The sequence below is a fragment of the Taudactylus pleione genome, unplaced genomic scaffold, assembly GCF_031769625.1.
Source record: "Taudactylus pleione unplaced genomic scaffold, aTauple2 ptg000009l, whole genome shotgun sequence".
Lineage (NCBI taxonomy): Eukaryota > Metazoa > Chordata > Amphibia > Anura > Myobatrachidae > Taudactylus > Taudactylus pleione.
Window position 1 is genome coordinate 11806786 of NW_028284412.1, and position 23839 is coordinate 11830624.

The 23839-nt window shown below is 44.4% G+C and overlaps 1 protein-coding gene across 1 annotated transcript in view; it reads left to right on the forward strand.

Annotated features, from left to right (window-relative positions):
• The window catches only part of LOC148542761 (keratin, type I cytoskeletal 18-like), a 72542-nt gene extending 59260 nt beyond the window's left edge, over nucleotides 1-13282 (forward strand). Inside the window, exons 6-9 of the mRNA XM_088466710.1 lie at nucleotides 281-406; nucleotides 1164-1381; nucleotides 9912-9940; nucleotides 10749-13282. Of these exons, the coding sequence (XP_088322836.1) occupies nucleotides 281-406; nucleotides 1164-1381; nucleotides 9912-9940; nucleotides 10749-10867 (492 nt within the window). The 3' untranslated portion in view covers nucleotides 10868-13282. The remainder of the gene's footprint in view (nucleotides 1-280; nucleotides 407-1163; nucleotides 1382-9911; nucleotides 9941-10748) is intronic.
• Nucleotides 13283-23839: the final 10557 nt, after the last annotated feature.

Consider the following 23839-nt stretch of genomic DNA (forward strand, 5'->3'; position numbering starts at 1 on the left):
CACCCACAAGTACTGTACTAGGGTAAACTGCAGCACCTGACCTAAACATTTATTTTGGATTGTGGGAGGAAGTCAGCGTGAACACAGAGTGAATATACAAACTCCACACAGTTAGTGCCCCACTTGGAATTTAACCCTTGGTCCCAGTGCTACAAGGCAACAAGGCTAGTCCCTGCGCTACTGTGAGACATTCTAGATAAATTCCTGATTTATGACCCATCTACTACATGATGTTGCTGTTTTCGGAGGAGTTGGTAATATAGTGATACTTGTTCTGTAGTACGAAGCTGTGACTCTGCAGCTGGCAAAAGACGATGAAGTAGTTAAGAGGACACAAGATGAATTGCGGGAGAAACGATCTCTGATACAAGGACTACAGCTGGAATTAGAGACCACAGGAAGCCAGGTGATAAGAAATTGTTACAGGACTATACTCACTTCTTGGCTAATGTGCAACTAGCGTTCCCGATATTAACATGGAGCACTCAATGGGGAAACAGTGTTTCCCTGTCACATCTGTGCTTCAAGGGCATATCTTGTGTTACATTGAACAGTGCTAACTCTCAGTTATTGTTGCCCGAAAGCTGCCATTATTTATGATACTTAGTGGAAAGTTGTATTAAGCAGTGTAAAGAATGGAGAAGTGGACCAATGGAGAAGTTTCCCATAGCAACCAATTAGCTTCTACCTATTATTTTATAGAATGTACTTGATAAATACTACCTCAAAGCTGATTGGTTGTTATGGACAACTTCTCCACTGGTCCACTGTTATCACTGCTTGATACATTTCCTCTTTAGTTGTTGTATATTCTGAGCACAAAGCAAATTCTATGGTAACCGAACAAATAAATATACCTGAATTCAACTAAAATATTTTAAACTTCCCTCTGTGTTCCCCCCCATACTGCCCTTGGCATCCCTCTCCTAATTAAGTTGTGCACCAAACATGTTCATAGTAACTGTGGTAAGAATTGTGCTTGTATCTGTGTGCATCACAAAATAGCTCAAGAGCAGCAATACTTTCCATCTCTCTACATTCTTGTTCTGGAACCTTATGGATTTCCATATAAAAGATCCCACACCTCTAATTTACTGGCTACAAAAAACATTTCCCATCAAGCATATGATTGTTCTCTAGCTAAAATGAAACCTTTATTGCAGGTAAATGCCCTAAGACGAGACATTGATGAAACAGAGCTCCGATACAAGAAGGAACTGGACAAATTGCAAGGACGCTTAACTGAGGTAGAACAGGAGCTGTCTGAGATATCAAGAACTGTACAGAACAACAAACTGGAATATGAAGCATTGTGGAAAATTAAAGAGACCCTGGAAGCTGAAATCAGTGAATATCGGCGTCTGCTAGAGGGAGAACCTGAGTAAGTGCCCAGTGTAGCAGTGGTGATGGAATGCAGTTATTTCACAGCTGAATGAAGAGAATGATTAATTTGGACACCTTGAGAATGTCACAGGCCTGTGTGATATGTAGCCCTCTCTCTTTAAACACAGGCCTCACATTCCTCAGCTGTCCTTGGCGTGTGAGATATCCACAATGATATTCATGTGCGTGTGAGATGTTCTACATAAACTTTTTATATTCTTCTCACATTGTAGGTACATTTCACAGCTCAAATGCTATCGTGACAACTTAATTAATGGGGGAAAAGCTTGTCATATTGAACTCATAATTAAGAGGAGACTGGCCACAGTGACTTGCTTCACCACATAGATTGTCCTTGTTTTACCGCACATCTGACGTGCTCGATAACAGAAGAAAAACCTGTGCTTCTAAGGGCACCTTCAGTGTGGCTGCTTATTGATTAATTGACCTCACTGCTCAATTACCGGACCCCATAGCAAAATATAAGGAATGGGCTCCATCATCTACTCCAAAAAAACATTGATTTGCTCTTTTGAATTGAAACTCCAAATGGGGCTTCACTGCGCTTTCACCAGCCCCTCCGATCATGTACAGAACAAGAGAGCTGGGGCATCTATAGCTAATGGACAAGCCACACAGGGCTCCTTTTTTACGTGGGCTGATCTGGCAGTAGTTCTGATACTGCACTCTAAGCTACAGTATGTCATGGCTAATCATTTACTAATCATGAAATGGCTGAGGAGCATTGCAACATTCTCTTTGGTAGCTCAATTTGACTAGGTCATGGTGCAACTAGATTTCTGCCGAGCCGGCGTTTAGTTTGCGACAGAATTTGCACTGGTCATAAATCCGGCTACACCAAGCAGTACTTTAGGAAACTAAACAGTTCAATTTACTGCAAGGGTTGGTTCTAAAGTGGCAGCAGGTTGTATTTTTTTCTGTGAAGTTTACATATTGGCACAATGCGCCTCTTCAGATCTCTCCTTCTAGTTTGTAACAGAGACACCAAAGACTGGAAAGAAGACTTGCTCCTTTGAAGCTCACTGGACAGACCATATAGGTGCATCACTGCCAAACCAAAGGGATTTGTTGTGTGCATTCAGTGTGCTTGAGGTCCAATGTGTTGCAATGTTGTGTATTATTGAGTTTCAGATTGAGAAATTAATTTACTTAGTAGCCACATACAAAATGTTGCATTGGGGATTAATCATTTCCATCTCAGATATTACTTTTATAAATCCTGATATATCGATTTATAAACTGATACACTCAGCTCCAGTGCAGCCGCTGTTCTGCACAGCACTGATTCAGTCTACAATTGTAATTGCATGCATTGACCATTAGAGATATCCAAACCCATACTGGTATTTCTTTACATAGAGAGCACTGTCAGATTACCCAGACGTTAGTAAATGAGCCCCTTTCAGTCTTTTTTAAATTGAGTAAATTGTTATTGGTTTATAGAAATACATTAACAAATAACCAAACAATATAAAAAATAAATAAATAAATAAATATATATATATATATATACATAATCAAATAACAGTATCTGGAATATAAAACCTAGATCTACAAACTGCATCCCAGATCCATTTCTTATACAAAAATATAATATTAATCAGTATACCAAAACAATAAACATTAAAAAAAAAAACACTATACAAATATTGGAATATATTCAAAAATATCACCTGAAAAATTGTCAAAATCAACTAGATCCCAATAAATTCTGCTCTCAAGTTATCACACAGCACATTACCTCCAACAAACTAGAAGGAGAGATCTGAAGAGGCGCATTGTGCCATCCACGACCGAGCTACACATACCTTAGCTAGTGTACACATATTAACAATGTATTGCTTAAGATATCTGTCCACTACCTCATCGATCATAGAGCCTAAACAGCACATCAATGGCGTAGCTAAAGTGACCTCAGAACCTTATTCCAAAAAGTGCTAACCACCGGACAATCCCATAGAAGGTGCCAGAAAGTACCGCTACTAATCTTACACTTAGGGCATATGTCAGATGCTCTCCCCCCAAATTTTAGCAAACGAACAGGAGTTAAATAGGTACGGTGTAGAATAAACAGTTGAATCTGTTGACATCTTATAGAAGTCGTGGAAATACGAGGAACTTCTAGAGCATTATCCCAGTCCGTATCACTTATAAGGCCAATATCCCTCTCCCACTTTGACCTAAGATGTGGTAAACTATCCTTATGATAAGAAGACAATATATAGGAGTATAAGTAAGAAAGCGTCTTCCGGGGACCTAAAGATAAAAGGAATTACTTCAATGGGGATATTTGAATTAGAGGAGGGCCATCTGAAAATTGAGCCGAGAGAGCATGCCGTAATTGTAAGTATCTATAGAGATATGATTGAGGGAGATGATGAGCTTCTTGGAGTTGTGCAAAAGATTTAAGAATTGAAGTGTCATATAAATGACCCAGTGTAGTTACACTGTTAGAACCCCATGTCACCTCAAGCTGTAAAGAGGCCAGTTCAGGTAATATACGAATACTACATAGAGAAGTGTCTGGATCTAATCCCGTAAACTGTAGAATACTAGATACCAATTTCCATATCTTAATAGCTTGCATCAACAGGGGAGGGCCTTTCTGTATAATTCTACCCGGAAGCAAGGCCTGCAATGGTGTAAAGTTAGGGAAAATCTGAGAAACCAACAAAACGTGCAGGGCATTAGGGGAGTCACCTTTAAGCCATAACCGTATATGTGCCATCTGCGCCGCATAATAATAAAATTTTAAATTTGGAAGAGCCAAACCTCCCCCAGACCTAGATCGGGTCAGAGCTGCCAATTGAATACGTGTTCGACGATTCACGCAGACCAATGAAGAAAGAAGACTATTCAAACACCTAAACAATGTATCTGTAATAAAAACAGGAGAATGCTGCAAAACGTACACAAATTTTGGCTGCACCACCATCTTGATTAGGTTAATTCTACCACTAACGGTAAGAGGGAGCCGGCACCAGGACTGAAGTTTTCCCTTTAAGTAGACAAACAGGGGCTCAACATTCAATACTATATAATCCTATGGTGAATTAGTTATCCAGATACCTAAATATGTAAATTTATTTACCCAACAGAGAGGGAGAGTGATAATGGGAACAGTCGGATACAACCCCCTAAGAGGAAGGATGGATGATTTGTCCCAGTTTATCTTAATACCAGAAAAAATTCCAAATCGTTCTATGACTTGAAGAACCACAGGCATAGCTGTTACATAGTCAGACAAAAAAAGTAATAAATCGTCTGCATATAAGGAAACTTTGTCCATTCTATTACCCAATCATAGACCTATAATATCAGGGTGAGAACGTATAATACAGGCTAACGGCTCAATAGCAAGTGCAAACAGGGTTGGGGACAAGGGGCAAATCTGTCTTGTACCCCGAGACAGGGGGAAGGATGGGGAGATAAACCCATTCACCGACACCCTGGCAGTAGGGTTTGTATACATAAGCTTTACCCATTTCAAGAACACCGGCCCAAACCCAAAATATAACATTACCTACCCACAGAAAGGGCCACTCCACAGAGTCAAATGCTTTTGCAGCATCTAATGACACAATAACAGAGGAGGATTCCTCGCCATGGGAGGCCTGTAAGTGAGTGTGCAGCCTTCTAATGTTCTCCGACGTCGACTTGCCTGGCATAAACCCTGATTAGTCTGGGTGAATAATCGAAGTAATAACAGTGTTTAACCGAATAGAAAGGATCTTAGCCAGAATTTTGGCATCTGTGGGAATTAGAGAAATTGGCCTATAGGAATCGGTATCTAGGGTCCTTCCCGGGTTTAGAGAGCACAACAATTATGGCTTCAGACAAAGATAGAGAGAACAAATTCTCTTCATAGAGCCCATTAAACAGATCTAAAAGTCTTGGAACAAAGATACGAGCATATTTTTTATAAATCTCTATGGGAATCCCATCAGATCCGGATGCCTTGTTACCGGGAAAGGAACTAATCGCAGCATCTACCTCCTCCAGGGTCAACGGAGCATCTAAATACGCCCGAGCCTCAGATGACAATTTTGGAAGCCTTGCAGAAGCAAGAGCCCCTTTCAATCTTAATGTTTGCTCTCATTTTTGAAATTTTATATGATTGTCACCTGTATTTTACGGAAGGTTATCGATCATTGTACTGGCAATTAAATATCTTTGACCCCCTTTTTTGTTAAATAAATTTGGGGCTGATGCAGTGTGACTGCTACACCAGTCTGATGCACATTTTGTGCGGAATAAGGGTGAGAAGGCCTATGCAGGCCATCACGTAGGCACATAGATGCATGAGGGCAGGAGCACTATAAGGATGATTTGTAGTAATCTCGCAGAGAGCAGATCAGGGAAGTAGGCAGGGTCGGATTAAGGGCAGGGCTACAGGGGCGGTCGTCCCGGGGCCCCCACACATAGGGGGCCCCCACACACTGCCCCAGGCCACATCCCCATAATAAACTATTTAAAAAAAATCTTTTAATGGTGCGGAGGCCCGCAATTAGGCCCTGCCTCTCCCGCAATTTGGCTCCGCCCCCTTTTCAAACTGACCGGACTACCTCCTTTATCGGCTCCTCCGGCACCTGTCCTTGCTTCTCCGCCCACACACAAGGCGGCCGGGGCCCGGGATCTGCTTCCTCTGCTCTGTCAGTGGACGCAGTGAGCACCATGGGGGGAGCACAAGCAGTACACTGCAGCTGGAAGGTATGGGGGTGCCTGGGTGCTGGTAGTGTAGGAGAGGTGTCTGTGTGTTTTTAGTGTAGTTGGGGGGGTGTCTGTGTTTTTAGTGTAGTAGGGGGGTGTCTGTGTGTTTTTAGTGTAGGAGGGGGTGTCTGTGTTTTTAGTGTAGTAGGGGGGTGTCTGTGTGTTTTTAGTGTAGGAGGGGGTGTCTGTGTTTTTAGTGTAGTAGGGGGGTGTCTGTGTGTTTTTAGTGTAGGAGGGGGTGTCTGTGTTTTTAGCGTAGTAGGGGGGTGTCTGTGTTTTTAGTGTAGGAGGGGGGTGTCTGGGTGCTGGTAGTGTAGGAGGGGGTGTCTGTGTTTTTAGAGTAGTAGGGGGGCGGTGTCTGTGTGTATTTAGTGTAGGAGGGGGTGTCTGGGTGCTGGTAGTGTAGGAGGGGGTGTCTGGGTGCTGGTAGTGTAGTAGGGGGGTGTCTGTGTTTTTAGTGTAGGAGGGGGGTGTCTGGGTGCTGGTAGTGTAGGAGAGGTGTCTGTGTGTTTTTAGTGTAGTTGGGGGGGTGTCTGTGTTTTTAGTGTAGTAGGGGGGTGTCTGTGTGTTTTTAGTGTAGGAGGGGGTGTCTGTGTTTTTAGTGTAGTAGGGGGGTGTCTGTGTGTTTTTAGTGTAGGAGGGGTTGTCTGTGTTTTTAGTGTAGTAGGGGGGTGTCTGTGTGTTTTTAGTGTAGGAGGGGGTGTCTGTGTTTTTAGTGTAGTAGGGAGATGTCTGTGTTTTTAGTGTAGGAGGGGGGTGTCTGGGTGCTGGTAGTGTAGGAGGGGGTATCTGTGTTTTTAGAGTAGTAGGGGGGCGGTGTCTGTGTGTATTTAGTGTAGGAGGGGGTGTCTGGGTGCTGGTAGTGTAGGAGGGGGTGTCTGGGTGCTGGTAGTGTAGTAGGGGGTGTCTGGGTGCTGGTAGTGTAGTAGGGGGGTGTCTGTGTTTTTAGTGTAGGAGGGGTGTGTCTGGGTGCTGGTAGTGTAGGAGAGGGTGTCTGGGTGCTGGTAGTGTAGTAGGGAGTGTCTGGGTGCTGGTAGTGTAGTGGGGGGTGTCTGTGTTTTTAGTGTAGGAGGGGGGTGTCTGGGTGCTGGTAGTGTAGGATGGGGTGTCAGGGTGCTGGTAGTGTAGGAAGGGTGTCTGGATGCTGGTAGTGTAGGAGGGGTGTCTGGGTGCTGATAGTGTAGTAGGGGGTGTCTGGGTGCTGGTAGTGTAGTAGGTGGGTGTCTGTGTTTTTAGTGTAGGAGGGGGTGTCTGGGTGCTGGTAGTGTAGTAGGGGGGTGTATGTGTGTTTTTAGTGTATGAGGGGGTGTCTGGGTGCTGGTAGTGTAGTAGGGGGTGTCTGTGTGCTGTTAGTGTAGTAGGGGGGTGTCTGTTTTTTTAGTGTAGGAGGTGGTGTCTGGGTGCTGGTAGTGTAGTAGGGGGGTGTCTGTGTGTTTTAGTGTAGGATGGGGGTGTCTGGGTGCTGGTAGTGTAATAGGGGGTGTCTGTGTGCTGTTAGTGTAGTAGGGGGGTGTCTGTGTTTTTAGTGTAGGAGAGGGGTGTCTGGGTGCTGGTAGTGTAGTAGGGGGGTGTCTGGGTGTTGGTAGTATAGTAGGGGGTGTCTGTGTTTTTAGTGTAGTAGGGGGGTGTCTGGGTGTTGGTAGTGTAGTAGGGGGGTGTCTGTTTTTAGTGTAGGAGGGAGGTGTTTGGGTGTTGGTAGTATAGTAGGGGGTGTCTGGGTGTTGGTAGTATAGTAGGGGGGTGTCTGGGTGTTTTTAGTGTAGTAGGAGGGTGTCTGGGTGTTGGTAGTGTAGTAGGGGGGTGCCTGGGTGATGGTAGTGTAGGAGGGGGATGCCTGGGTGATGGTAGTGTAAGAGGGGTGCCTAGGTGCTGGTAGTATAGGAGGGAGTGCCTGGGTGATGGTAGTCAGGGCCGCCAAGGCGGGCCCCGGTAATAGGGGGCGTAGCCTAATCTCGGGAGGTGTGGCCATGCCCCCTTGCCGGAAAAAAATAAATAAAAAAGATTTGCAACCCGGGGAGGGGGGCGCTCTGTGTGATCCCTCAGCCCGGTGCAATGCCAGGGGGGCGCGATCAGTGTGATCGCTCCCCCGCACAGGCATAGGAGACTGCTGTGGGTGCTGCTCAGCAGCCACGAGCAGTCTCCAACTGCAGCTCAGCACACGCTGTGTGCTGGGCTGCTGTGAGGGAGGGGGGGCTCCCTCAGGAAGCCCGGGCACGGGTAATCTGTACCCACTCCCCCCCCCCTCTCGGCACCCCTGATGGTAGTGTATGAGAAGAGTGTCTGGGTGTTGGTAGTGTATGGGGGAATATCTGAGTGCTGTGAATGTAAGAGGGTGATTGGGGTCTGCTGGGGTGTCGTTAGTGCATGACAGAGGAGGGAAGTAATTGGTGAATGAGGGTAGTATTTGGGTATATACAGTATGTGTGTTAAAAAAAATATATATATATATACACATATATATATATACACATATATGTGTGTTAAAATATATACATATATGCGTTTGTGTGCATTATATTTATATATATATATATACAGTATATATATATATATATATATATATATATATATATGCAAATAGATATGTGTTGATTGGAATTTGAGTTGCTGGCACCACAGCCTTTTTAACTCTATCTAAGGGAGTACCGACCTAATGGGACTTGTTTTATATATATATATATATATATTTTATAATTTTCAACTTTTATTGATAGGGGCCCCAACATGTTTGTTGCCCAGGGGCCCCCACACACCTTAATCCGGCCCTGGAAGTAGGTAAGTGGGTTTTATTATTTAAGAACATAGAAATGTTTTTCCATGGATGCAAGGTGCCACATTGAGGAGCTACTGTCTCGAAGGAGGTTCAGGGTATTTCCAAATATGTGCAACTATAATGTAGCTTCATTGGGAAATTGCATGAGAAGTTTATCAGATTGTTAGCTAGGCCCCCTAGTGAAGAATACTTTACATAAATTGACCCTTCTTTAATTGGTGATTTACTATTGCAGATATATGCTTCCAACAGACCTTGCATATATATCTCAGAATCATGGTTGTATTTTTCACATACACAAGAACGAACCCCTCCCCCCTACCGGTTGAAACACACGTTGGATGGACATTGTTAACTAACATTATGAAATAAACCACTCTCTACTAATACCCTAACAGTAACTGCTGGCATGAAAGTCATACAAATCGGCAATCCTACAGTATTTAGGGTAATAAGAGAACGTAAATTTAGCTTTATAAACAATATACTTCCAGTAAAGGCCCCCATACACAGTGTGATATAGCAGCCGATCCGACGGATTGGAACGATATCACTACTATATCGTTCCATGTGTGGGTATGATATCGGCCAGTGCGCGCTCCCGTGGGATCGTACATTGCTCCTCCACATCTTTCCGCGTGTTCACTTGATCTGGGGGAGCGTTGTACGATCCCAAGCAGCGATATGCGGGTGGGGGAGGGGGTGTCGGCATATCGGCAGTCGGCCACCTGATTGCTCCGTGTATGTGGACCACCCGATATGTCGGCTATTGGATCGGCCGTTGCATCCCAAGGTGCATATCGCACTGTGTATGGGGCCCTTAAGCCATGACTTCAGGGTGTAATAACATATATATATATATATATATATATATAATTAAAACTATGTAAGTATACCTTACATCTCATAATGTAGTTTATATATAATATTGTGAGTCATAGAAAATTGTTTTTGACAACAAATTATTTCTTGTAGTCTTTTTTCTTTTCTTTTTATACTAAAAGCTATAATTTTTCCTTTTCAGAGAGAAAATCATCATACCTGAACCAAGGCGTAAGTTCACTTTATAGAGAACCGGTATATACAGTGCATTATCATGTCAGTTACGTACTCAGGGCTTGATTTAGCAGTGGAAGCAATGCCAATATTTAAGCGATTGTTTGCCACCGCGTATGCATGTAAGCTTCCTAGCGCACATGCAGCGATTGCAGTATGTTTGTGTACGCACAGGGGATCCAGTGGTAATGGGGGGAGGGACAATGCAGGTGTGTCTTACCATTTAAACGCCGGTTCATGCGTGTGCATAAATTAGCCATTGCCATTGCATTTGCAGCATGAAAGCTCTCTGCGTGTCAGGAAAGCTGCAGTTATTGCGGATGGTCAGACTTGCCTTAAATGCTGCATGACTGATGTCTACGCAGGAGAGCGTTATTAGATGGATATGAGAAAGTAGCAGTGGGCATCCTTATGCTGGAGTAAGCATTAGCATATTTTTGCAGCTGCGTTATGTGTGAAATTGCAGCTGTGATTGAAATTGCAGCTGTGATTGCATTAGCTTCCTCTGCTGAATCGGGGCCCCTGTCCGCACTACTTCCCCAAATGCTGTCCAGTGGTGGTACACTCTGCTATACGTCACTTCCGGACATAAGAATCAAAGTGGACAAAGAATTGTGCTTTCACTTTACAATATTTTTCACTTATAAAGTGCCACTTTTTTCCCCAGTTTACAATTACTATTAAGTTTTTGCAACGCGTCCCCAAATACCCTTTTGCCAGTGATCATCAATATTACTACAAATATATCTGCCTCTTCAATTACATATTGGATTTGACTTTTAATAAGTTTTTCTTTTTCTCACAGAACCAGATATTAGAACCAAAAAAATTGTAAAAACAGTCACACAGACGCTTGTAGATGGGAAGATTGTCGGTGAATCGAGTGAGGTGGAGGAATATGAGCATGCCGACAAGGAAAACTAACCAACACGCCCACCGGCTATCACATATAGATATTATGGAGCCCATACATGTATCCTATATTGGGGCAATTTCCCGTTCTGTCGATGCTGGGGTCTCGGAGAAATCCAATGTGTTAGATAATCTTGATTGCTCGATATGGACCCGAAAATGCTCAGAATTGGTTAGTCAGGAATTTTTAACATGTTGAATTTTCCCAGTCCTCCGACGGATCGCGGATAAGTGATGTCTGCAGATCTGCGTTTTTATTTGCTGAATCGCATCGGTAGAATGGGAAATCGGCCTGTCAATGTATGAACCTATTAGTCTTGCAGCTGAGGGACCTAAAACACAACTACTGTTTGATTATTTATTATTATTATACGCTTAACCAGGTACCTGCTTAATGGGTATCATGGACGATGTATCTGAACAGGGGGTTAAAGGATGATATACTGTATGTAATTGCATAATCTAATCTTCTGAGAATGTTAAAAAGAGATCAAGAACCGAATCAAGGATTCCATGTCCTGGACTCTTGTGGTTCAGAAAATATTAATCTCAGGGGTGATGCTTTATGTTTTTGTGTCTTTCCTACTAAATGGCCATATTCACACTACAAGCAATAACCCGGGTTATTGCAAATGAACACGCAGCAACCCGGGTTACTTTGCAGTGTGAATGGGACAGGTTGACAGGTTCACTACATAGGAAGAGCCGGCGTTTGGAGATGAGATCATGTCCAAGTGCCGGCTCACACGTGATGGAGGTGATGATGCCGGGTCAGGCCGCTTGTCTGAAAGGGGTCTCAGCCAGGTCGATCCGGGGATAGGCACGTGAACAATATTTCAGGTGCGACCCGACATACCGATGCGAAAGGGGTATTACAGATAAGTAGTTAGAGGGTAATATTATGTGCGGAGAAAGCTGGAGAATGCTGGTTCACAAAGCAGAAACTTGGTTTAACAAATTTAGGGCCGTATTCAATTAGTTTCGCCTTGGCAAAAAAGTTCTGCCTACCTGACTTTTCACCTACATCGCGTGTTTTTGCCCTATTCAATTACTAACCAGGCGAAAATGGCAAGCGGCGAATACAGAACAGGCGGAAAGTACTGTCAGAATAGGGGAAATTAGTCTGAACCCCCAAAAAGATGCACTAAAATTGGGGATCAATATATAAGTGTTCCAATAGCCCTAATAAAACTACTTGGGGTACTGAAGTTGTGTAAAATCCTTGTTATTAGCGTCCTTGTAAAAGTGGTGAAGAATGGCGTTAAGCAGTAATTTTTGGTGAAATAAGTAGTCTTGTCAAATTTGAGGTACTTAAAAATGGGTGCTAGCATCTTTTAAAGTCTGTAAAGTGAAGTTTAAAAAACGTGAAAAACGCCCCTGCTGCATGCACCTGCAATCCTAAACACACCTGATCCATCCTTGCAGACCCCAAATAAGGCTATTTCGCTAGTTTTTATGCTTGTCCCCCCACTTTGTACTTTTTCACCCCCAAAATGAAAGTAATTTTTTGAGGTGTTATGTTTTTTTTCCTGGATTTTTTTTGACACAGTTGTCCTTTGGGGGGCTGTCCCAAGGGTTCTGAGTGGTTTCCCCACATTTGCACCCCAAAATAAAATTGTTGCACTTCTTTTTTCCTGCTATTCATAGGCAAATCTTTTTCACCTATTACATTGCATTGACTTTCTGCGTAGGCAAAAATCATCTGGAATTGAATTTGGAGATCAGTTCCGACTACGTGAAAAGCCGCGAGCGGCGATACTTTTTCGCGAAAAAACGGCTTTTCGCTTCTAATTGAATACGGCCCATATTAGTTTTATTTTATACTTTTATTTAACAGAAATAAATAAGTTCCAGCTGCCATAACAGAATTCTGTGCCTGATTCAGAGTATCACGGTAAGCAGCAGCAGCTGCGATGGAACGGGGTGATGCACGCAGTCATCGCCCATCTGAGTAAGACCAAGACCCTGGCCTGGTCCTGCCTACAAAACAGGGGTGAAACCCCCCAAATGCCTGCGGCTGTGGGGCACTGTGAGCGAGGTTGCAGATCAGGATCTGCACATGCGCTTTTTGACCTCTGCGCATGCAGATAAAAAAACATTGCATTATTGCGAACACATCGCTATACCATGACACTCTAAATCAGGCCCTGTGCTACCTACTGCCAGAAGTATCCCTACAGAGGATGGAACAGATCTTGAAGGTCGGTGTCATTTTAGGAGGACTACAGATCTGATGTGAAGCTTGGAATTTCTCCATTGGATTCCATTATACAGTATAAATCTTATAATATTTTCATGTGTGTGTTTATTTTAGAAGGGGAGCAGCCATGGGACATGACTTTATTTGAGTTGTATTAAAGCCTAAAACTAAAATATCTGTATCCTGTACACATGCAGACTTTCTGTAATAATTTTAACTCATCTGCAACACTTTAAAACTAATAGATCTTTTATGCATCTTCTGCATCTAGTCAAAGTTTGTTAAATAAAATGGTCTCTGCTATTTATCAAAGTCTTATAGTTTCATTTAAATGTATACAGTATGTCAGTTTTGTGTGTTCTTTACATTCCGGTTGACGGCACATTCACATATATCCACTTTTAAATTATATTTTCACATTAACACAGTAGTTCCCAAACCCTGGGGTGCCTCGGGACACTTGCAGGGGTGCCTCAGGTTGGTGGTCCAGCAAAAAATCTAATTATTTATGGTCAATGTAATGTAAATATGTGCACATACAGAAGCACAAACCTGTCCACCACTGTATAACCAAACCTAAACAGGTAAGCCCAATTTACTTCACTAAATTTTTTTCAGAATTTCTCAACAACAAACTTTTGGCCTACGGGTGCCGTGAAAACAATTCTGATGCACTAGGGTGCCGCGATTCAAAAAAGTTTGGGAACCACTGCATTAACAAATATATCAAAACCTTATTCAAAATAGAACCCATCATTGCAGACTGTAAGGTAGATCTGGGAAGTATAACCAAACACGTGTCAGTAAATTTTACTATAACTGATATTTCTTCTACGATTATTAGCAAAAAAGCTAAAACATACCAGATGAACTTGTTTCATTTAGATAAGTGTTATAACTTATACTCCTATCTTTGGGCCTGATTCAGCCGATCGCAGATTCCCGATGATCAGGCATCTGGCGTGCACAGGACCCATTCTGCGAGTGCCAAATGGGTCCTAAGTAGTCGCACGCAGACCCTTCTATGCCTCTGCCTGTTTGACAGGCAAAGGCATTTAAGGACTGATGTGGGGGCGGGGGCTGCCGGTGATCCCAGAAACGGGGAGCGTGTCCGCCCTGATTTCCGGAAGTGGCAAGCCCAGGGACAGCGCCGACCAATGCAGTGTCCTGGGCTCGCAAGCCAGCCAGCCTGAGTAAGCTGAGGCTTATCCAGCTGGCTGGCGTCCTGGCGCCATCCACCATCACAACCATTGACCACCGATGGTCGCGATGGTGATCCCAGACAGCGACCTCCGTCGCAGTGCTGGGATCGCAAATGCAGCAGGTGTCATACACCTCCTGCGGCATTTGCATAATAGCAAGGGGGCGTCATTTCAAAGCTGCCTGCGTGCATACATCATATATCTATAGCCTGCGTGCGGCTTTGCAATTGCGATCCTTGCTGAATCACCCCCTTTGTTGGTGAAAAAAAAAAGTTTTGTGCTTGGCATGATCAGTATTATACATATCTGTAATCGCACTAGTTAGCATGCCTTTACAAGAGCTGCAGGAGTAGGGCTCCTTCTAATCATTGTTATGGACAATACTGGAAACTGTTAATGCAGTCGGCAGATAATAGCACATATAGGGTCTGATTCAAAGAACGCTAATGCTGTGAAGATATTCTAATGTAACAGTGGCCGGGACTTATACTAAGACGCCCATCGGAGCCATTGCAGCCGTACATACAGTATGACATATGTATATATGCAGCATCTGACGCAGATCATGCAAACATCAACTTCTTGAGTGAGTCTATGGTCACTCAGAATGGCTGCCGGAGCCCTGTTTCCTGTGTACTGGATCGCAGCATCAGGATGTGACACGTCCTGAAATGGTCGAGACGCCTACGTTTTAAGCCGAATCTACCCGTTGCTTTCCCCAAATGTTTCCTGCCTGTCAATCACACTATGAATAAAGACTCACAGAATGCAACTACTCTAATATACCTTCAAGCATGTGCAGTGCGACTAATTAAATGCATGTGCAGTGGCAAAGTATCTCTCCATTTACAAAAGACCCACAGGCAGAAGGCATCTGCCAACTGGATTTTCAGGTAATTATCTGACTTACAAAATGACAAAAAACCTCATAGATATCTATGCAGAGCCAGCGAGCCTGATTCAGAGTAGCAAGCAGACATGTCTTTATGCCAATGTTTCGGACGATAATGTGAATAGTGAGATGCCCACTTGCAGTGTCTTATGCTGGAGCAAACTCCTCTATATCATCTTTAAACACACCATCAAAACTTGCACCAGCTCTATGGCAGGCGCAGTTTCTCCGTCTCAGAATGGCATCCTGTGTAAGCGGTTCTGCGTCTTTAAACGCAGGCGCTGTCAGTAACAAGCCCCCATCTACTTAGCCATGATGTCATGTGCGTGAAGTCATGACGTTGTGAACTCAGTGCCCATGGTCGGCACAGGATGCAACCGTGCCCTGTAATTTGCTCTGATCTTCAGATATAACCATCAATCGCACCATGAAAACTTGCACCAGCTCCATGCTAGATGCAGATGATCTGTCAGAGTATAGCCTCCCTCTTTTCCAGCTCACAGTGCAGTTCCTGCACTGCAGCTGTGATTAAACTATGAGGGGACCTCTGAGAGAGCCCCCTGAGTCCCCCTCCATCTGGTTCTTTGGCTGCAGGCTGGAAGGCAGGTAGAGAATGCTGCCTGGCAGCTCTGATTGTGTGTAATTCACAATCAGGGCCTGATTCCGAGATTTACGCTAATGCAATTGCAACTACGATTTCTCACGAACCGCAGTTGCTAATATATGCTAATGCCTTCCAAAGCCTCCCCGAGCATAGGAATGCCCACTGCCGACTTCTCATATCCGTCTGACAACATACAACAGCAGAAACATCAGTAACATTGACGCAGATCGGGCAGCCATGCAGCTTGTAAGCAGGGCCGGTGCAAGGTTTCTTGGCACCCTAGGCATTTCTTCAACCTTGCCCCCCCACCCTCGGATAGCTACATAAGCCCTTATTATGTGACCCCAGTAGTGCACCTTATACAATGCCCCCAGTAGTGCCCCTTATACCTTATACAGTGCCCCCAGTAGTGGTCCCCCTATGCAGTGCCCCTTATATAGTGCCCCAGGCAGTGGTCCCCCTATGCAGTGCCCCTTATATAGTGCCCCAGGTAGTGGTCCCACCAGTGGAGTGCCTCCAGCAGTAGCCCCCCCAGCAGTGCCGCCAGTGGTAGTCCCCACCAGCAGTGCCCCCAGTAGTAGTTCCCCCCCAGCAGTGCCCCCAGTAGTAGTACCCCCCAGCAGTGCCCCCAGTAGTAGAGTCTGTCTGGCTCTCTTCGGCTGCTAAAATACATAGATAAAAACATAGATAAATACAAACATAGGCTCCGGCGGCTGTGTGTTTGTTACTAGTAGTGTAGCGCGGGCTGCACTTATGTGCGTACCGTACTACACATTATTCCAGAGGCGCCCTGCAGTGCCTTGTGGTAGGGCCGGCTCTGCTTGTAAGTCACGTCTGATCTGCCTCAAACACTGCGGCTCTCCTGACACACAGAGAGCTCTCATGCTGCATAGGATATCACAATGGCTAATTTCTGGACACCCATGACATGGAGTTTAAACAGTCCTGACACGCCTGCATTTGCTTAGCCACCCACGGTTACCGCCCTCAAATGCTGACTACCTGTCACTCATTTTGCAAGTGAATCTGCTGTGCAAGCGTGATCGCAATACAATTACAGTGCATGCGCAGTTCGGCATTTGCGAATGCGCAATGTCTAACAACCACTCAATCTGCGTAAATATCGTAATTTCGTCAATTTCGGAATCAAGTCCTCAGTGCAGACAGGGAGCATCTTTCTCAACTTGCTGCCCTATGCACGGAGTGCTCGAAGGCCCTTGGAGGCGTGGGATCCTGGGAAGCTGCCCAGTGTGACCATGCGTTAAGAAGGCCCTATATGTTATACTGTACTGCATATAGTTACATAGTTCCTGACCCCATAAATGGCAAACCTGGATCAATCATACAAACTAACAGTTAAGGGTAAAGTGATAGTAAAGCGATATCATTTCTGGTAAGAAAATCAGCCTAACGTTTTTTTTGTTTTATTGTTGTCAAAGCAGTGTACTACAAAGCAGTTGGCATTACTATTTTACACGTTTAAAGTTGCTAATATACATTACAAGGGTGAATTACAAAAAAAATATGTATTGTTCTGTTAAGGACGAAGTCTTCTTGCAAGCAATCAGATGGTCATTGGAATAAGTACTATGGACCTCATTCAGAGCTGCTCTCAAAATGCGAGCGCTCGCTCTGAATGAGGGCAGCCGCTTCTCTATAATGAGCCAGCCTCCTGGCCGCTCGCTAAGCTGTGGGTGACCACCCACAGCTATGGCGAGCGGCCAGGTTGATGGTCGCGATGGTCTTGACCATCGCGACCATCAACCTGGCCGCTCACTAAAGCCATCGGGGCTTGCGACGAGACCCTTGTGGTAGGATCTCGTCTGCCGCAAGCCCCAGTGAGTTTTCGGCTCTATTAGAGCCGGAAGCTCACCACTGACATCACGAGTGATGTCAGTGGGGCCGCCCCCACATGGCAGGCGTTCCTTCGGGAACGCCTCCATTTGGCCAGCCACCCCCCCCACCCCGCTTACAAAACAGTGCGAGCTGTCGATCACCATCGACAGCCGCTCCTTTTGTAGTGAGCCCCGGAGCGAGAGAATTTCTCCCTCGCTCCGGGGCTTGCGCACGTGCAGTGCGGCTGCTGCGCGTGCGCAGGGCCTCAACATCGACCTGCTTGCGAGCGGCTCTGAATGAGACCCTATATGTGTAAAAAATTCCACTGACATTTGCCACAATGAGTTTTAATACAGAGGCCAACCATAAGTATACAGCAAACTCCCTGACAACATATAGGCTAGTGGTGACATCACTGGTGAACCTATTCTCAACAATGTCATAGCCCATAAAGACATTAACATTGGATGGAAGGATCTCGAGCAGTGATATGTAAATCTAACTATGTGGTATTTTGCAGACTGTAGGATGGGGTTCCACTTGATACCGTCACGCCCCTGACACAGTTAGCCACTGCCCCCTAATCACCACCCAGGAATGCCCATCGAAATGGCATGGATCTCCATGCAATTTCAATATGCGCCCCCTGGCGATAACCATAGAGATCCATGATCAGTGCGTCTCAGATGCATGTGCAGAAGTAAAACTTTATGTGCTTGCGCCTGATGTTTTATTAGCGGCCACCTCTGAATCAGGCCCAAAGTAAGAGTAGGTGCTTCAGGATGGACCCATGCCTGCAGGATAGATTTTCCAGCTGCTGCGCTGACTGCCAGTAAGTCTTGTGACTCTTTGTTCCTGTGGCAGGATTCCTAGAGTCGCCCATAAACATATGAAGGGTACACACTTGACTATGTGTTCCCCACAGCAGCAACTAATTTGAAACCAGAAACTTCTGCTCTTAGGGCTTCCCACATACAGGGAAGCAAACCTGCTTCCACTGTGTCACATTTGGTGCAGTTATGGGAGACAGCCAGGCCTGCAGAATACCATCAGTGAGGGGGCATATAAGTTTTATGTAAAATATTGAAACATACTGTATTTCTATATAGATACTTGCTGGCAGAGACATAACTAGACTTTTTGGCTACCTGGGCCAGAAAGAGCATTTTTCAAATAGGGACAAAAGACGTGAGTTCGAAAAAAGGGGAGTGACCTTAATGGGGAAGAAGCATGACAAATCTGATTTGCCACGTACGATGCTGAAGGGGTACTTATACCTTTGTATCACTGTTATCCAGGTGGCACTGCCAAATACAATGGCTTTAGTGATGATACACAGTAATTATGCAGTATAACTGACCAGTTCTAGATGTAGGAGAGTGCTGGTGAAGTTGCTCCGTGCACAGGCCTGGAGCCAGCAGTGTAGATCACCGACTGAAGGTATAGAAAGAGTGGTAGGCAGGGGCAAATCTATAATGGGTGCAGGGTGCATCTTGGAAGTCTGGGATTTCCATGTATTCAGGTGCGCCGAGAGGGGGGGAGGGGTGCGTGTGCTAATTACATGGGCACAGGCTTATGTCAGTAACCCAACACACTCTGAGCAGCAGCAGAAGTTTCTTCTCCTCTGGCTGTGGGGGGATCACGCCTCCTGTGATTAGGCCACGCCCCTTCGATAGTAATGGGGCCTGGGTCGCCTGTCTACGGCCCTGCATGTATTGATTTGTGAGCATTGAGGTTGTGTTCATACAAGATTTTCCAGATGCTTCAAACCAGAGGAATGCTACGTCTGCTGTGAGCCTTCCTGGCCGTGTAAGTGTAAAAAGGGAATTAAGGTGCGTACACACTAGAGGATTTGCTCCATGAGCGACATCTTCTAGTGTGTCTCAGCACAAACACCAAACTATATCATGAACGATAACATTCAGTACTAGGCTCCCTCCCTCATTCCCGAACATGCAACAACCTGACAATATCGTCAGGTTGGCCTGCATGTTCAGGCGATGAACGTCAAAGACCAACGACCAGCAGGAGCGCGCATCGCAGGTCGTTATCGTTGATCGTTTTGGACGACTGAACGATTATGATATCGTTCAGTCGTCCAAAATATCGCCCCATGTGTACGCTTCTTAAGTTCATCTTCCCCCGACCAAAAGCAAATAATACAGCTTTCTCCGACGTACAGTATATGTCTGTATCCCAGCCTGCATCCATTCACAAGTGCATGAATACGCTATTACTGTACTCGGCCAATGTTAGAAAGCTCCTTCCCAAAAGGCCCAGAATCACACAAGTCTGACATATGTACAGTGATATCAAGCAAGATAAACTACACAAACTGGTATATTACTCATGCTGCATCAGCCCAGTAGTGTCATTAGGAGTCAAGGTTTCATAATGCAATAGCACAATAAGTATTTATTTACACCCTTGTTGGTAAGAGAGGGAGGTCTTGCTTGCGGTAAATAAACTAGTTGTAACATACAAAGACTACATTTGGTCACAAAACAGAGAACCACCTTTCATTGTCGGGAACAATGAAATAAGATCATTACCCACATGGCAGGCAGAAGCCATGTGGGCACCCAAATCACAGGTACAGGTGCTGCAATCACCAGCTTCTTGCTTCTTACATTAGCAGTGAGGGGGTATGAGCATCATCTGCTCCTGCCACTGAGTCTGTAGGATCATACCCCAGCACCACAATGCCAGGTATCACAGACATGGCAGCGCCGGCCCTGGTTATATATTGTCAAACTAAAAAGAAGATAAAGCTTGATTCAGAGATGCTAAGGAAATCTGCAGTGTAGCAAAGAGAGGAACGTACATCGTTATCGGCACAAGCACACAAAGACGATTTCCTTTTATTGTATCTTGGCCTGATTCAAAAATAAATGGAGTGCCGATGTTTACGCAGTTTGAGTGATTATCGGTAATCTGTGCATGCGTATGAGTCGCACAGCGCATGCGGCAAGTTTCATTTTCGTTGTCACTCACAGAGTGGATTCATTCGCAAAGTGATTGACAGGCAGGGACCATTTGTGGGCTGCAATGGGGAAGTGGCAGCTGAAACGCAGGCTTGTCACCACCGTTTCCAAAGGCGTGTCTATCTTCTAATGTGTTGCTGTATGCAGTGAAAATGGCTCAGTTCCCATTGGCCATTTGGCATGACCATAGGGTTACTCAGAAGTCCCATATACTTCAAATAAAAAGTATGGTGGTCGCTCACATCAACTTAATGACATTGCACAGGTGCTTGTAAAGGGTGGGGTTTACACTGAGCTACAGAAAAAAAGGGAGTTTCCCTCCAGCACACTGCAGCAAAATCAACAAAAATACTTGAATCCTACATGATAATAGAAATTCAGAGGTATTGGTTTACATACATTTGCAAATATATGAATAAGCGATGGGCCAACGTCAAGGCTCCTCTATACCAGCATCCCTAACATTATGGGGTTCACGTCCGAGACGCAGGGAACCCCAAAAGAATCCAGCCAAGGACTATCCCCAGGGCATCACACGAAAAAAGGTGAAAGTGAAGTGTAAAGTATAGTTGTGTAAAGATAAATCAATAAGTGTCAATGGTAAGGGGTTAAAATTACATAAATAATAGACAGACAAATAGAAAGGTGATAAAAAAATATCTATGTGAATTAAGTGGTGATGCCCTGAAAAAAGGCCCAGCCAGAGCAACTTCGGGGGCCCCACGCCCAAACGCTCACCCCAAAATAATTGTTGCTACCTAATAGTAGCACCCACTCTGGGTCATATAATTACAAATTAATGTACTGCATAATAACAGTACATGTATAAGCTGAGTGCAGACTCACCTAGAAGGTACCCCAGAAACCTCCTAATGGCACTATTCAGACCAACACATCCTCCCAATGCTGGCTCCTTTCATGCCTCACAAAACTGCAAACAAAAAGTATGGTGGTCGCTCACATCAACTTAATGACATTGCACAGGTGCTTGTAAAGGGTGGGGTTTACACTGAGCTACAGAAAAAAAGGGAGTTTCCCTCCAGCACACTGCAGCAAAATCAACAAAAATACTTGAATCCTACATGATAATAGAAATTCAGAGGTATTGGTTTACATACATTTGCAAATATATGAATAAGCGCTGGGCCAACGTCAAGGCTCCTCTATACCAGCGTCCCTAACATTATGGGGTTCACGCCCGAGACGCAGGGAACCCCAAAAGAATCCAGCCAAGGACCATCCCCAGGTCATCACACGAAAAATGGAAAAAAGGTGAAAGTGAAGTGTAAAGTATAGTTGTGTAAAGATAAATCAATAAGTGTTAATGGTAAGGGGTTAAAATTACATAAATAATAGACAAACAAATAGAAAGGTGATAAAAAAATATCTATGTGAATTAAGTGGTGATCCCCTGAAAAAAGGCCCAGCCAGAGCAACTTCGGGGGCCCCACGCCCAAACGCTCACCCCAAAATAATTGTTGCTACCTAATAGTAGCACCCACTCTGGGTCATATAATTACAAATTAATGTACTGCATAATAACAGTACATGTATAAGCTGAGTGCAGACTCACCTAGAAGGTACCCCAGAAACCTCCTAATGGCACTATTCAGACCAACACATCCTCCCAATGCTAGCTCCTTTCATGCCTCACAAAACTGCAAACAAAAAGTTTGGTGGTCGCTCACATCAACTTAATGACATTGCACAGGTGCTTGTAAATGGTGGGGTTTACACTGAGCTACAGAAAAAAAGGGAGTTTCCCTCCAGCACACTGCAGCAAAATCAACAAAAATACTTGAATCCTACATGATAATAGAAATTCAGAGGTATTGGTTTACATACATTTGCAAATATATGAATAAGCGCTGGGCCAACATCAAGGCTCCTCTATACCAGCGTCCCTAACATTATGGGGTTCACGCCCGAGACGCAGGGAACCCCAAAAGAATCCAGCCAAGGACCATCCCCAGGTCATCACACGAAAAATGGAAAAAAGGTGAAAGTGAAGTGTAAAGTATAGTTGTGTAAAGATAAATCTTCGTGGGCCCCACGCCCAAACGCTCACCCCAATATACTATTAGGTAGCAACAATTATTTTGGGGTGAGCGTTTGGGCGTGGGGCCCCCGAAGTTGCTCTGGCTGGGCCTTTTTTCAGGGCATCACCACTTAATTCACATAGATATTTTTTTATCACCTTTCTATTTGTTTGTCTATTATTTATGTAATTTTAACCCCTTACCATTAACACTTATTGATTTATCTTTACACAACTATACTTTACACTTCACTTTCACCTTTTTTCCATTTTTCGTGTGATGCCCTGGGGATGGTCCTTGGCTGGATTCTTTTGGGGTTCCCTGCGTCTCGGACGTAAGTCCCATATACTTGACAGATCTGCAATCGAGCTGCATCTTTCTACACAGTCGTTTGGATTTGCAAAGCCACTGGTTGGTGTCTCAATACAATTCTGGGCAGCTGTGACAGTTGGTTCATACAGATTTGCAGCAGCAGCATTAATGTACATCCCTGAGTAAGGCCCAGATTCCCACAGACATCATACAATGGATAAAGGCTTCCTCCCCCCTGTGGATTCAACAGGCATGAATAAAACCAGAAATGTCTAACACCTGATAAATCTGTTATTAAGCTATCCACATAAGACTCCATCACAAGATGGTGTGTGCCTTTAAGTATTCATAGCTTTAAATGTATATTACAAATACTGATTTCTGCTGAGCTATGAGCTGAAGAACCTTGAATTGTACAAACAGATAGTGTTATGAATAAGACTGTGTATCCTTACCCCCCTAACACTCCCACATGTACAAATAACAATGACTGCTATAGTGAGATATAATGTGTGAATATTCTGATATGTTGCAAAAGTAAGAATGCTGTGCTTTATATTATTGTATGACACGCAAATATAGCCAGAGGGAATCTTAAAGCCAAGACTGATGTTGTGTTGATTCCATCTCCTGAGATCTCAGTAATGCAAGGGTCTGACATACACTAATGAGCTTGGGCTGGTGATTAATTACAATAGATTGGTTCCGATCTATCACTTGGAGGTTCCACCGAGATTCCTATCCCTGATCCGAGGACTGACACGTCGGGAGTGACCGGGACAGTGGATTCTAGCTTAAAACCCGGGATGAGTAATTTTGCTCAAACTGGACTGCGCATTTTTGGGAAACTCCTGTGTCTGTCTAGGGATTCAGGTACGGAAATCTGTGTCTCAGACTCTTGTTTTCTTGTTTTTG